This window comes from Brassica oleracea, chromosome C8, assembly GCF_000695525.1.
Source record: "Brassica oleracea var. oleracea cultivar TO1000 chromosome C8, BOL, whole genome shotgun sequence".
NCBI lineage: Eukaryota > Viridiplantae > Streptophyta > Magnoliopsida > Brassicales > Brassicaceae > Brassica > Brassica oleracea.
This window is the reverse complement of record NC_027755.1, coordinates 21,039,997-21,055,195: the sequence shown is the minus strand read 5'-3', so window position 1 is coordinate 21,055,195 and position 15,199 is coordinate 21,039,997. Positions and strand designations below refer to the sequence as shown.

Genomic DNA, 15,199 nt, shown 5'->3' with positions numbered 1-15,199 from the left:
ATAAATATGTTGTGTTTATTAGGTATATTTGGATATTTCGAATATGTTTCCGGTATTATGGATATATTTTTTAAGTTTTTGGTTTACGATTATAGTTTTGATTTCATGTAAATTTTCAAATAAAAAAAAATTGGGTATTTTTCAGTTCATCGTGTCAGATTTTGAATAATATTTTGAATTTTTAGATATTTGAATTTTTTGGGTATTTGTTTGGAGTTTCGAATATTTTTCAGATTTTTTAGATATTTCGATTTTTTTTTAGGATCCTAAATACCCGAACATATGTGGGCTCATTACATCCATATCAGGTCCAACAACCTTCCATATCAGGTCCAACAACCTTTTGATATAGATTTTTAACGTTATTGTACAAAAACATGGTTGATAAAATATTTTTCTGAGTAAAAATATCATAAGGAATAATATTATGATCTATTAAAAATATTTAAAATATTGTATGGTTAGAATGATTAATAAAATTACAAAAAAAATAGTTATACATGACTCCAACAACTTTTTTATATTAGATTTTTAAAGATTATTTCTCTTTTAATAGTATTGATTCGTTTTTAAGTGAAAAATATATAAAAGTATAATATCTAAACCAATAATTTTCAAAATCGTGAATAATCAATACTGATATCGTGAAGTCTGGTTAATTTTAACAGAACCAATGAATTTCTACATTTTTGTGAAGGTAACATGAATATTCAAAAAACTCATTTTTAAATATGAAAATATCTATCAAACTATAGACGGTTGAAAGTTTAGTATATGATATGATATTTTAGAGGAAAAAATTATATAAGATATGATTACTTTATTATGAAAGAAAGAAAAAGTTAGAATGTACACATATATGTCGTGTAACTTTTTTTACTTTAAATCATATATTATATGATAAAAGTGATAATATAAAACATTAGTTTCAATGCTTTTACGATTAAAAATCAAAATGGTAAATATAGTAATAGTAGTGATTAAGATTTAAGAGTGAAATTTGAATAAATAAAGGAATTGAATAAATTATTGTTAGAGAAATATATGGTAACATATTGTTAGTTTAAATTTAAAGTAAGACCAAAAAATAATAAAATAAATAAAAAGGTCCAAACAATTTTCATAGTTAGATTTTTTAAGACTTCTTCCCTTTTAATAGTATTGATTAACTCAATTATTAACATTTAAATTTTTGACTTTTAATTATATTGTTTAACATATTAAGAGTATAATGTTATTTTGCATAAATATAGTTAAAACTCTTATGCACGTGTGCTCGAGTAGATAATTAACCCACAAGCTGTATTTTGACTCTACTAAAAAGGTAAAAACCAAAAATATTAGTAATATATAAAAATAAATATTTTATAATTTCATTGTAGTGTTTCTTTCTTTCATTCTTTTTTAACAACTAAGCAATTCGTTTTTATGCTTTTCTATATTATTTGTTTTTTCCCTTGTAATTTTGTTTTTTAAATGCCACTTGTGGCTGCAAAGACATATGAGTCTCCGTGGACCAAAACGTGAAACGGACATGTGGGTCTCCGTGAATTATCCACACGCGCACCTTACTACCATTGTTTTAATCATAAAAATCACGCGTCACCAATGTACGCTGCACTTCACATGAGTTAGCTTTACAACTCAACTTCTAGTTGTTGTTTGTGGTAATATAATGACAATTTTAGTCAAAATCATTAATCTAATTAAACAGATATAGAAGCATGTATAATCTGATATAACTATATAAGCATCATAGTAACCGTTTAATATAGAAATCATTAAGCTAACAAAAATGTAGAAAATTAACACATTATTGACCATTTTAGCTAAAACAATATTGTAACTAAATTAATAGATATTTAAAAGATGACTGAAATTGTAGATGATTTTTTCAACTGTAACAATCCAATCCAATCGTAGATGATGATATTTCATTCATTGCAAATAAAAAAAACTCATAGATTTGTTCTTTCTTCAAATGATCATTCTAAAATAACTAATCTGATAATTAAGATAGGTTTTTTACATAAATGATCTTGTCACTCCCACGTAGCAGAGATCATGGAATTGGCAACACCAGATTGCTCCAAGGTTAAGTTAGATTCATACTCCAACGTCTTTGATTCACCTGGAATCGCCTGTGTTAGCTTCAGTGGCTTCTCCCTTTCTGATTCCTCAAGCTGAGAATAGCAGAAAGACCAGAGAAGCTGCAATGGAGACAACAACAACAACAAGATCTTAGAAAATCTCAGACAAACAAACAAAAAGAACACAAGAATCAATGTTGTTTCTAACCTGAATTGGATCAGTTCTAAGGAAGTTCCTCTGGAGCCTTTGTCCATTTGGTAAACGTATCCCAACTCTGCATTGAACGCTGCGGTCACCTCCCTTTGGTTCTTCAGGCAGAGGTGGGTACGTTGGCAGCACCGTTGCTTCAACAGCTGCTTCTTCAGGCGTTGTTATTGGTGATGTATCATCATCAGAAGACTCTTTCATGCCGTTGTTTTCCAAGGAAGCAGCCAATGCTCGTTGTAGCTCTTCTTCTTCTTCATCTTTGGGTTTGGAATGAGGAGCCAATGAGAAGCTGCCTCTTGGATGTTTCTTTGAGAGAGAAGCAAAGTGTGTACCAGGACCACCGTCCAAGAACGGCACTAAATACTGTAGCAAAGTCTCTGGTTCGACCATTCCACACCACATTCTCATCTTCTGACCAGATGTGGGATCAATTACAAGCACCACAGGAATGGATTCTAGCTTGTAGTATGTGCACACCTTCTTTCCTTCCGTGGTATCATCATCGACTTGCCAGAAGATGAAGTTGGCTTTGATCGTCTGAGAAACAACTTCATTTGCCCAAGTATCTCTATTTAGCTTTTGAGAAAGAAACACACAAAAAAAAAGGATGTCAGTAACTGAGAGTAATGTTAAATCATGTGATAATCAAACTAAAACTAATCATGTTAGAGAGTAACCATATGAGAGCTGAACTCAGTGGTGGACTGAAGGTTAACGAGAAGCCATTTATCCTGAGCAGTAGACGTAATTTTTGCCTGAACCAAAAAAAAAAGAAAAATCATATAGAAAGGTTTAGAGTAAGGAAGCAGACAAGCAATAAGTAAAAAAAAAAAGGTAAGGAACTTTGTAGAGAACCTGTTCAAAGGAGCCATGAGTCATCAGATGAAAAGGAGGACGGTACAACGAGGCCAAGCTATGCCGAGGACCTGATGTAGAAGCTGAAGCTGAGGCAGAGGAGGCAACCTCATCTGGTTCCCAAACTCCAGGGCGTTTTGGCTCTTCGCTGAAGTCAAGGAAATCAATCAAAGAAACCAGTTCACGCTCATAGTTTCCCAACATTGTATACCTAATCACAAACACGCAAGTAAGATATAAGAGCTACATCCAGCATTGTTTTTAGACGTTAAGATCTTACGCAAAGAGAACTAGTGAGGGTGAAAAAAGAGAGACTAACCCATAATACATTGAGTCACCATAATACATTGGGTCACCATAAAGAGTCTCCCTCACGTAGAAAAGCTGAACAGCTTCATTAAGATTCCAGCTCGTTGCCTTTTGACAGCAAAATTATACTATGTTAGTAGTTTTCAATGTTCTAAAAATCTCTAGGCAGTATCTTATAGATGATTTTTCTTTATGCGGAAGCCTACGCCGATTTTTTGAACGCATGGACCGATTTTTTAATAAATCGGTTTGAAAAAACTCCTTTCGTTCATACCGCCTAGACCGATTTTTAGAACACTGGTAGTTTTAAACAAGTGAAGAGAGTAAAATATACTATCTGACAGCAAAGAGCAACATTCAACTCATTCTGGGAACCAACCAATCAGTATAAACAAAATAAATTCTAGACAGAAACTATAAAACAGCTAAAACGAGTTACTTACAGGGCAGGTCATATGAAGAAGTAACAATGATCATACAAAGATAGAAACTTCAAAACAAAAAAAAAAATCAACTAAATCTCATCATATAAACCTTTGGTCACAATGCAGACCGTAACAAAACTCAAGCTACTCTCCATTACAGACACAGAGATCTCATTACACAAACAGCCAGATCAACCGAACATTACCACAAAAAGGAACACACTTTGTGTCCAAGCTAGGGTTTCAACACCAATACCCTAAGCTAATATAAGGCCGAATCAATCACTTTTTTAAGACAAGGAACCAGTAAACCAGAAACTCAATTAATGTTAAAACTCATATTCACACCAGCTGACTACAGCATCTAGACAAATTTAACAGTTTTTTGAGCAAAACGAGCGAACCTGTAAGAACTGCCGAGCGGTTTCAGCTGTCTGCCCGACAGCGATGCCAAGGAAAGAAGAGACTAATCTCTGTTGGTCCCTCGAAGAGAGCATTCGCTCCGTAGCTTTTGAAGTCTCGGACAACCTTGTAAGAGAAAAAAACCTTTGGATATATCAGAAACACCAAAAAGGAAAAGACGAGTTTTTCGAATAATCTGGGGGAAATAAGATAAATTCAGAGTTTATAGGCCAAGTAATCGCACTTTCCCCAGAAGATTAGGATTAAATAAGAAAGCTGTAGAGTTGAATCCTAAGAGGAGGAGGAGGAGGAGAAGGATTGAAATACGATTAAATTTGATCCCGCTGCCACAATATATATACACGCATACATATTTGTAATATTGGAAAAGACTATACTAACCTTTAGGTCTAGTGATCATTGCCGCTAATGGGCTTTGTTTATGAAATTGGGCAAAATCATTAATGTAACTATAGAGTTCATTTTAAGATTTTCTCCCACATTATTAGTTTCTTATGAGATTTTATTCATATGAAATCTGTTGCATCATTAACTTGTTGTATACTAAATCCTAAAGGTATACTTATTGAACATCTCTTGTTAAGTCCCTCAACATCAAAAAAATATAAAAGAAAATAGAAAAAGAGAGAATGAAAGAGTTTTTCATTAGAAAAACCAACACTGTTTGTAATGAATGACATAATTTTATATTTACTTTGAATAATTAAGTTATATAAGTATTATATAATCTAGATACCCACCAAAATAATCATCCCAATAATGATACATATATTAGAACTATATACAGGACTATAAGAATAATTGAAATCTTTTAATTGGCTGCAAACCACAAGAATCAACCTATTTCTGTGTGTTTGATAACAAATGTGTAAACTTTTTGCTTAATTTTATCCAAACAATACTATCACTAGATTCAATACTAAGGAGAAATAGTGTTATCTTCTGCGTCCTGCCCTAAGAGTATCAATGAACAAAAAGCCCTTAGGCTGGTTTTGATCTCTCTCGTGGTGGAATCCGTAACCATGACTTCATTGACTCGTACACCGTGAATCCAATTGCTACCGATGGAACAATCTAACAACACAAAAGACAAATCCACGAGTCATGGATATGGAACCAAAAATGAGATTATTTCTTAGAGTGATTCTCTCAAATACTTGAAAACTTTACCTTAATGTAGTTGATGCTCAAACCAGCAAACAACTGTCTCCAACCCTGAGTTCGAACAATAGTGTTAAGCCCATCAAATGTGTTCTTGTACCGTTTGTTGCTGCCATCACTCGTCATAGGCTGCAGATTCTCGACCTATTTGTCAAATAAGATTCTGAGTTTTGAAAATGGTGCAAAGTTTTAATCTTATTTCAAGTTTCTTTTACCTGCATCTGTCTCCTAACAACATCCAATGGGTACGTCAAGGTCTGGCCAAATAAACCAGCTAAAGCTCCACAAGGTAGATGCATTCGAACAGAGTTTTGATGCTCTTCAGGCACATGTCTTTTCAATTCCTCATATATGTAGAACTTAAGGCCCGCGTATGGAAGGATGCCAATCAGCGTTGGACCTGCGGAAAGCACACAGGAAAGCCCCAACCTTTGTAATCATCTCCAAATCCAAATTAAGAAAAGTGTTATAGTGCATAAGGAAAGGGTTAAAGAATCAGTTTGTTGAGCTAAATCTTAATCAACCAAGATCAGAAAGGTTTCTAACTATGATGAAATCACTTCCACTGTCAATTTGTAATACACTTTAAACATTAATGCAAGCAAATTGTGTGAGCTTTTTACCTATGCCCCGATATAGCCCACGTGGTCCCGCTTCTTTATAAGCCATTGAAAGCACCTCTTTTATCCCTGAATATGCATGTTGACGGTAAACTCCATTGGCACCACCTCGGAAACTCTGACTTGCGTCAGAAACCTTAAATGCAATAATAACAGAAACTATAAGACATTCTTCATTCTCAGAGTTAAGAAATAACAAAAGAACTATGAAAGCAAGATATATATTCAAGTTCACGCACCTGGTAAGCTAGCTTAGTACGAGCCAAATCGAGAGGGTACGTGCACAAAACCGCTGTCCCGCCTGCAGCTGAACCAGCCACAAGATCAACGACGGGACCAGAACCTAAGGGGAGATTATTTTCCAAAATCCAGTCACGATACACTTCATACGTCATGTAATGAAGAGCGGCATAAGGGATAATCCGAATAACACTCGCCCCGTTTCCTCTGTAAGAAGCACAACGATTGAGTAAATTAATTGAGGGGACGTAGATGCAAACATAAGAGTTAAAAACTCAAAACCACAAGGTACTTACTTATAGAATCCGAGAGGACCATCGCATTGTAACACCTTCTTTAGCGACTGGGACACGCCAAGGAAGTCGTTTGTTCTAGTCTGGTGTTGAAACATGTAAACGATCATTAGATAGTTAAAAGTTGAAATCTTTCAATGAAATCTAATTACAGTTCACATATAATCAGACCCATTGAGACATAGAGAGATCAACAAAGTCCAAAGCTTTGACCTGCAATAGAATCTTGATCCTTTCCAAGGGAGCAACAGCAGTCTTAGCAACAGCCCCAGCAACTCCTCCGGCGATGAGGGTTTTAGCAAGAACAGGCAACGTATCCACAAGGCTCATCACATCAGCCGAGAGCGTGGAGCCTTGTGACGAACCCATCTCTCAATCTATTATTATCTTCCTTAAGCTGAAGAAGAACAGCCTTATCCCATCTAAATCTAGGGTTTATCCTCGACGCAGATCTCTTATCGAAATTCAAATCTGTAAATCTCAGAAACGAATACGCAAAGCTCGGAAACAGATTCACAGCAATATTCATCAACGGCCCTCGAAAACACACACTCTGCAGTGATCAAACCATTCAGATTCAAATCCAGAATAACGATATCTCTTTCAGATCCAAACGAAACAAATCAATGGGAGAAGATTCAGGGGATTTATTATCGGGGGGTGAAAGAGCGACGCAAGGCTCGCCGTGAATTTCGGAGAGGAGAAATAGAGAAGACGGAAAGGTTTTTTTACGATTCAAAACTTTCGTCTCTGCTCTGTTTTTGTTTGTTTACTCATATTGGTCGCCCAATTTTTGGAGGCTTTGAAGAAACAGAGATACCTTTTGATTGATTGCATGTGATTCGGTGTACCGAAAACGCGGTGGACCTACTTATTGACACGGCCCATTTTTATTAAAACCTTACAGACAGACAGACTGTATAACCTTATGGCCCAGTTTATCGGATAGGATAGTTCATTCAATGTCCGTCCAGATTAATTCATATAGAATTACACAAATTGGTATGAGAAACTTTACAATTACAAGAATCAAACAAATATTTTTTCTTTTGATCAACAAATTTTTCTTTTTAAATGCGAAATTCGTTATTTTAATGATTTAACTCAGATTTCATTCGTCTTTATAATTAGTTAGTTTAATGATTTGACATTTGTTCTCTCTTTTTAGAAAAGATAAAAAAATGAAAGAAATCTCTCTATATAGTGCAACATTCTGAAGGTAAAAATGAAAATACGAATACTATTACATCATATTTAAAGAAACAATCGGATTCGTGTTATCGAATTCCGTTGGTGGTGGTTGGTGCCTAACATCACATGTGAATAAGTTTCAACAATTCGGCTTTGCCGTAAACCTTCAAAGAATCGGGAACTGTCTCAGATTTCCATGCATTTGAAGACTTATCTCTTTTAATTTATGATATCTTTATGTCTTATTGTAATGTTCATTTTTTTATTAAAGAAGTTAGGTTCTGCACACAAAAAAACATAGCCATTTAACTTGTTTACGTCGATCCAATATCTTCCTCTCTCGTCCATACATTTTTGCATGCACCTAGTTATCAGCTAATCTCACTGAAAAAGCAAGTGCTGATATCCTCTATCTCCCTCTTTTAGCGAAATGATCATAATTGCCATTTTCCTCCTTATTTATTTACTAAACTTATAATCCCTTTGGATCATATATGGTATTTTTAAAAACAGTGTGATAGTATAAAATTTTATTTGACAAAATATTGTAGATGGTATTTAAATAGAAAATTATAGTTCAATAATGATATAGATAAAATAAAATAATAATCATTAAAATTAAAATTTCATAATTAGTACATAATTTAGTTAATACACATAAAGAGTGTTAGTAGCAATAGATTAAAGTTGAGATATGAATATAGTAGGAGTTGAGAGAGAAAATAAAGGAAATCATTTGAGTAAGCACAAATTCATTTTGAATTTACTTCATTCGAGGATAAAAACAATGTGAAAATTAGTTATTACACATAAAGAATGTTAGTAGCAATAGATTAAAGTTGAGATATGAATATAGTAGGAGTTGAGAGAGAAAATAAAGGAAATCCTTTGAGTAAGCACAAATTCATTTTGAATTTACTTCATTGGAGGATAAAAACAATGTGAAAAATAGTTATTTTAAATTTACTTCATTTGTGTTAGCCGTTTAAAAACAATGTGAAAATTAGTTATTTTAATGATTTAACTTAGGATTCATTTGTTTTATAATTCGTTATTTTAATGATATGACATTTGATCCATCTTTTTGGTTAAAAATGGCTTCTGAATGGTTATTATTTTATTTAAATTAACTGAATGCGATTAACTAGTATAGCAATTGATGGCTTTTGACTGGTTGGTCTTTTTCTCAATTTGTTAACTGAAACTTAGGCGAAGTTCTCACGTAGAAAACAATTGTTTTCTGCTTTAGTCATCCTCAATAGCTAGTTTGAAGTTTGTTTACACCAGTCGATCAGAAACCTTGTAAAACAATGTAAATTGCAAACATACGATATAAGTTATTAAATTTGAAATTGTAGAAGGCTTATGATAAATAAGTACAATTTTATCATTTTTTAGTTACTGATTTAAAAATTGATATTTGTATTTTACTTTAATGAAAATAGTTAAATTAATACTCCTTAAATTAATAAACACTATAATAAAATCTATAAATACTCCTTAAATTCTACAGAACCAATCGCATTGGCCTAACCGTTGATTTCTCTAGGAAGATTAGAAAGGGATAAGGGAAGCTAAACCAATCCGAGACAAGCATTTGGGAATGTTGTGAGCTTCTGAATGAGTTTATAGACGAGAGTGATCCTGATCTGGACGAGCCTCAGATAGACCATTTGCTTCAGACAGCTGAAGCCATCAGAAAATATTACCCTATGAAGACTGGCTCCATCTAACGGGCTTATCCATGGTAAAATTCTATTGATGACCGGTTCTGATCGCATATTAATGTAAATCAGATCTTGGTAAAGTTCTTCTTCACCCTTCATTTGGTGAGCTCCTCAATGATCTGTTGTTGGTGAATACATATCCTGACCATCCCTTAGCACAATTTTTAAACTTTAAAACATATGAAAACTGATTCTATCTTTCTCGATGTAGTACTTCATGGAGAATCCAGACTACAATAATCCAAGTTACAACACTATGGAATATACACCGAAGGCTGTGGGCTAGCTAGACAATGTGTTCATGTCTTGGGGACGTGACGACTATATGTACCTTGTAAGCAAACTTGAATCTCAATAAAACAAATTGTAAGAAACTCTATTTGATGATATTACTTCAATAGGTAGCGAAGGAGAAACAAACTACATTACCATCAGCTGGTCTTTTCATCATCAGATACCACTCGTTCTACAGTATTATGACATACAGTCTGATTTGTTTAAATTTATGGAGTCAAGATTATACAGCTACGGGTTATTATTTTGTTTGGGTTCGCAGCTCTTCACAAATCAGAAGCATACGAGCATTTGGTGAATGATGAAGACAGAGAGAACATGAAGTGGCTGAAAGTGTTCAACATTTATGATCTCTACAGCAAAAGCAAAGTCCGTATAAACGTGGAGGAAGTGGAACCATACTATATCTCCCTTATCAACAAGGTGTATATATGTTTACAATTTTGAAGCAAACTTTGGTTTTCTTTGTGCCCTAACCTGCCGGTAATAATCCGTGTTTATTGTTTGCAGTATTTTCCGACAAAGTTAAAATGGTGAACTCATCACAAATAGGAGGCTTTTTAATAAAATGGATGTGATGAATGTGACTCAATTATGTGTTCATGAATAAACAGAGTGTTGTTTCATTTGTGCTTAAGTGCAGCAATTTTTTATCAAAGTCTTCAGCTATATACAACTTGTGATTAAGTCAAAGAGCAGACAGTTCCATAATGTTATCTTATACGAGCTTCCAATCTAAAACTAATAATGTGTGATAAGTGAATTGGACCATCTATATTATATACTATTTAATATCCCTTATAACTTCCAATATGAGATCTTTGTCCCTATGCGCGGCATGGTGAGTAACATCACACCCTTGATTGCTAAAAACAATGAGAAACCCCCTACTATATTACCTGCAACATAAAAAGAAGAAACAATTCTCTAAATAAAAAAATATATAATATGATAACTACCCAGTAAAGGAATCATCAGATGTTTCTTGCTTTGACTTTTATTCCATGATGGAAACTCTTTGTCAACGTTTATATCAAATCCTCCATGGCTCCATGACAAGTCTTTGTAGAATAACAAATTAAAAAAAAAACATAATTATCTATGATCATCATATATGGTGGTATGCGATATCAGCGAGGCTCAGAAAATGTCTGATTTCTATGCAAATCAAAATGCGGTGTTGGCTTGGATATAATGATGTATGGTGGACACATATATAATACTGAGCTAGTTAAACCAATCCAAAGAATATTTGTCCCTCAATGCATATGGTCAAAACTAAAATCAATGCCATTAGACCATTGCATGAATAAAAACACTTGCTATGTGGTGGAAATATTGGTTTCCATGTGAAGTTATGATGATTCTTCATGTTGGCGTGAATGAGCAACTGGATTCGTAGACAGCAACTGGAGACTTTTGATATGAAGACTGAAAATGTCTGTGGCTTGTCTAACAGGTCAAGTATCTCCAACTGTGATAAACTTCATATCCTTTTGGTGATAGAAGCATCAATGCCTCATGATTCGATAATATGTATATACTTAGCCTCACACTTCAGTCTGTAAGAAATAGGTGAATTATCGTTCAATCAAATCCATCACATATTCACATTGGTTTCTCTTTTGCCTAATGTTCTATCAGTGCTTTCTGGAGTTTGAGTAAAAAAAGAAAACATATGTAATTTATAATTCTAATAAAATCGTTAATCCTTTTCTTTCTAAAAATTAATTTTAAAAAGTTTGAAATACCGCAATCATCATGTCACTCTTTGATCTTAAAGCTTTGATACGTTACATAACTTTATAAGGACTTTTTTCTTTGTCAACTGATTTATTACTTAAAATTACAATGGTTTAGGGCCAGGATATTACACATCACTGTGATATTATCCTAGCTCTTTTTTAAGGACTTTTAATTTTATTTATTACTAGGATAAAGTCGATTTAATTCATTGATTATAAAAATCAATGGGGTGATTGGTTGGGCTTTATCTCTCCACTTTAGCTTTATTTATTTTTAAATCATTAAATTTACCAATCATGTTGTAGCTTTACTTTTAAAAATTAAAGTCTACATCAAGTTTTTATTTAGTTTTACCAATCATACTTTAGCTTTATTTTTAAAATTACAGCAAAAAAATAAATCAAAACTTTTTCTTATGTAATTTAGGCAAAAACCATACATCTTCTTTTTATAGGCTGTAGAATCTGTAAATGAAAAAAATATCTATAATATCAAATAAATTATATAATCATAATAAAAACTTTTATAAATATTTTAATTTTGAATTTGAGTGTTTTTAAATTATTAAGATATTTAAATAATATAAATATTATTTACATATCACATTTTAAATTACAATAAATTTTGATAATTTATTAAAAAATATTAATAGAAATTATTTTAATTGATATAAAATAATAATTTTATATATACAACACATATTTCATATATTTTACTTTAAAATATTTACAGCCTACAGCTTACAGCTACAACAAATTTAACAACAGCAAAAGTCTCTGCAGAAAAAATCTACAGTAACAATTTTACAGCTACAACCGATTTATCTATGGCTAAATTTTTAAATCCACAGCCGAACCAATCATCCCCGTATCTCAAATAATTTAATACAGAGATAAATACATGTTGTGCCATAAATAAAATAATAAATAAATATCCCAGCCCTAAAATAGTCATTTAACCTCCTCCTCTTCCTCTTATTAAATTCCCCAAATAAATTCCTCAGAAAGAAGGTTATAGATTTGTCTGTGTGTCCGAAAACGAAATAAAAAAAGGTAAAACAAATTTGCTCTCCAAGGGGGAAAAGCAAAAAAAAAAAAAGCCGATCTTGGGCTTTTCTCTGCTCAGACGCAGTCTCTCTCACCGCCGGCGAAGCTGATTCATATTCACATGGAGGGAATACAGAACCCGATACACCGCACTGTCGAAGAGGTGTTTAGCGACTTCAAGGGTCGCAGAGCTGGTCTCCTCAAGGCTCTCACAACAGGTCCACCTCTCGCTTGAATCTCTGTTTCCTTTTGTTGTTCGAATCTATAAAGCTAATCTCTTTATCGGAAATTCGTACAGATTCGCCAAAGTTTTAATCTTTTTGATGTGATTTGACGGTTTTTAGGTTTATTCATGCTTTTGTTTTTATTTTATTTTTGCAGATGGGCAGAAGTTTTTCCTTCAGTGTGACCCTGGTGAGTTCTTACCCTCACCCTTCTTGTATTCACTTTGTATCGTATTGATTCTTCTCTGTTTGGTTTCAAAAAGTGTGTGTGGGTGTGTGTGTGTCATTGAAGTAGTTGAGATTAATCGCCTCCTGGTCTTGAATTAGGGATGGTCAATGCATGTTTTGCTTTCAATAGTTCTTTTTTTTTTCTATGTTTTAGGTTTTTTCTCGTCTCTATTTGTGATGGTAAATGCCTTTTTTTTCTTCATGAGTTTGTTCAACAGATTGGATAGTGTTAGTGTTGGGGTTTCTTCTTAGGGGTAATTCTGTTTTTTTTTTTAAATTTGTGCAGAGAAGGAAAACTTGTGTCTTTATGGACTTCCTAATGAGACATGGGAGGTTAACCTCCCTGTCGACGAGGTCCCTCCTGAGCTTCCTGAACCAGCTTTGGGCATCAACTTTGCAAGAGACGGGATGCCAGAGAAAGACTGGATTACTTTGGTTGCTGTTCACAGTGACTCGTGGCTCATCTCTGTTGCGTTTTACTTCGGTGCCCGTTTCGGTTTTGGTAAAAACGAGAGGTAACATTCCTTCTCTGCTCACTGTTCTTATACACATGTTTGTTAGAGATGCAATGACCATTATGGTAGCTGCAATCTTCTAGCATCCTAGTTGTTGCTGCTAGTAGTAACAATCTGTGCTAGTGGTGTTATGAGTCAATTTGATTGAGATATATAAAATGCAAAGTTCATGTGAACTTCTTGTTCTTCTCTTGAATTTAAGTTTACTGAACAGTCAAAGAGCAGTGTTTGTTTTTTGATATTATTACAGTCAAAACAGTTTATGCTTGTGTTGTCTGACTCTGAGCTTATTGAATTTGTTTCAGGAAGAGGCTCTTCCAGATGATAAATGAACTCCCAACCATTTTCGAGCTTATAACTGGCAATGCAAAGCAATCCAAGGACCAATCTGCTAACAACAACAGTAGCAGAAGCAAGTCTAGTGGTGTCAAGGTATATAGTTAGTAGCTTCTGTTTTCTCCATTATCCGAATCTATCTATCTATCTATCTCTGTTAACTCTCTCCCCATGCAGCCTCGTCAATCTGAGTCTCACACCAAGGCTTCAAAGATGTCTCCGCCACCAAGAGAAGACGATGAGAGCGGAGAAGATGAGGAGGATGATGAGCAAGGTGCGGTTTGTGGTGCGTGTGGAGACAACTATGATGACTTCTGGATATGTTGTGATGCTTGTGAGAAATGGTTCCATGGAAAATGCGTGAAGATCACACCTGCCAAGGCTGAGCACATCAAACATTACAAGTGTCCGACTTGCAGCACCAACAAGAAGATGAGAGCTTGAATGAAGGTGTGATAATAACATTAGGGACTGTGAAAGAGGAGAAAGTTTTCACAGTTGTGAGGAGATGAAGAAGAACCAAAAGGCTTTTGATTGTGTAGTCTTAATGGGATTGAGACAGCTTTGCAGTTTAGTAGTGTCTTGGTGTTCTTTTTTTTTTGCTGTTAATGTTAAAATGCTATGACTAACTTGTCTTATGTTTCTGAGAAAATTATGTTTTTAGTTTGTTAATTAGTTTTTTTTTCCTCTTATTAGTATGATAACATTATTGAAATAAAAAAAATGATATCATAAGATATGTAATTGAATTTCTTTGTCATGACTCATGATTATAGTTGTATCATTACTCTGAGAAAATGCATTGGGTCAAAACATTGAAAACAATTACGATAAATATTATTTTGGGCCAACTTATGAAAAATATCTTAAAGCGTATTCTATTTTTCTTGTGATACTAATTACTACTAATAATCTTTTTGTACATAATTATCTTTTCATTTTTTTCCTTAACAATACATTATCTCTTCTAGGCCTGGACTTATTATCCGAGATCCGGATTCGATCCGAGATCCGCTCCGGATCCGCTCCGAAAATATGATATCCGGAGTGTCCGGATCCGAATCCGGATAGTAAAATCTTGGATCCGTCCAATCCGAATCCGGATATCTTAATTTTTAGGTCCGGATATCCGGATCCGGATCCGTATTTTTAAAACACATTAAATTTTTAAATTTCATTAATATTTATATTTGATATATTAATATTTATACATGAATTAATCTTATAATATTATATTTTAGTTTTTACAATATTATAGACATATATAA

At 33.6% G+C, this 15,199-nt stretch overlaps 3 protein-coding genes and 1 pseudogene across 3 annotated transcripts; 2 read left to right on the top strand and 2 right to left on the bottom strand.

The window, feature by feature from the left end:
- Positions 1-1,922: 1,922 nt before the first annotated feature.
- On the bottom strand, positions 1,923-4,571 carry LOC106310121 (plant UBX domain-containing protein 7-like). The gene is made up of 7 exons (XM_013747328.1): positions 4,534-4,571; positions 4,292-4,433; positions 3,473-3,570; positions 3,154-3,364; positions 2,976-3,053; positions 2,299-2,874; positions 1,923-2,210 (listed from the first exon to the last, which is right to left on the bottom strand). The coding sequence occupies exons 2-7, from the start codon at positions 4,382-4,384 to the stop codon at positions 2,043-2,045; spliced, it is 1,224 nt and encodes a 407-aa protein (XP_013602782.1). The 5' UTR covers positions 4,385-4,433; positions 4,534-4,571; the 3' UTR covers positions 1,923-2,042.
- A 537-nt stretch (positions 4,572-5,108) lies between these two features.
- LOC106309516 (mitochondrial substrate carrier family protein B-like) lies at positions 5,109-7,416 on the bottom strand. The gene is made up of 7 exons (XM_013746561.1): positions 6,838-7,416; positions 6,628-6,707; positions 6,331-6,538; positions 6,095-6,227; positions 5,687-5,871; positions 5,481-5,615; positions 5,109-5,384 (listed from the first exon to the last, which is right to left on the bottom strand). Exons 1-7 carry the CDS (start codon positions 6,991-6,993, stop codon positions 5,292-5,294), a joined length of 990 nt encoding a protein of 329 aa, XP_013602015.1. The 5' UTR covers positions 6,994-7,416; the 3' UTR covers positions 5,109-5,291.
- A 1,558-nt stretch (positions 7,417-8,974) lies between these two features.
- LOC106308920 lies at positions 8,975-10,373 on the top strand (annotated as a pseudogene).
- Positions 10,374-12,585: 2,212 nt separating this feature from the next.
- LOC106307755 (PHD finger protein ALFIN-LIKE 7) lies at positions 12,586-14,623 on the top strand. The gene is made up of 5 exons (XM_013744799.1): positions 12,586-12,846; positions 13,010-13,042; positions 13,367-13,595; positions 13,901-14,027; positions 14,109-14,623. The coding sequence occupies exons 1-5, from the start codon at positions 12,750-12,752 to the stop codon at positions 14,373-14,375; spliced, it is 753 nt and encodes a 250-aa protein (XP_013600253.1). The 5' UTR covers positions 12,586-12,749; the 3' UTR covers positions 14,376-14,623.
- The last annotated feature ends 576 nt before the right edge of the window (positions 14,624-15,199 follow it).

Bases quoted from the DNA above. Each gene is read 5' to 3' on its own strand.
- LOC106310121 (XM_013747328.1), bottom strand. From the start codon at position 4,384: ATGCTCTCTTCGAGGGACCAACAGAGATTAGTCTCTTCTTTCCTTGGC. The intron at 3,571-4,291 runs GTTCGCTCGTTT...TGCTGTCAAAAG, and splicing joins CCGCTCGGCAGTTCTTACAG to GCAACGAGCTGGAATCTTAA. The intron at 2,211-2,298 runs GTTAGAAACAAC...TCTCCATTGCAG, and splicing joins TTAGAACTGATCCAATTCAG to CTTCTCTGGTCTTTCTGCTA.
- LOC106309516 (XM_013746561.1), bottom strand. From the start codon at position 6,993: ATGGGTTCGTCACAAGGCTCCACGCTCTCGGCTGATGTGATGAGCCTT. The intron at 6,228-6,330 runs GTGCGTGAACTT...ATTGCATTTAAG, and splicing joins GTACTAAGCTAGCTTACCAG to GTTTCTGACGCAAGTCAGAG. The intron at 5,616-5,686 runs GTAAAAGAAACT...TTTGACAAATAG, and splicing joins TTGTTAGGAGACAGATGCAG to GTCGAGAATCTGCAGCCTAT.
- LOC106307755 (XM_013744799.1), top strand. From the start codon at position 12,750: ATGGAGGGAATACAGAACCCGATACACCGCACTGTCGAAGAGGTGTTT. The intron at 13,043-13,366 runs GTGAGTTCTTAC...AAATTTGTGCAG, and splicing joins TTTCCTTCAGTGTGACCCTG to AGAAGGAAAACTTGTGTCTT. The intron at 14,028-14,108 runs GTATATAGTTAG...CTCCCCATGCAG, and splicing joins GCAAGTCTAGTGGTGTCAAG to CCTCGTCAATCTGAGTCTCA.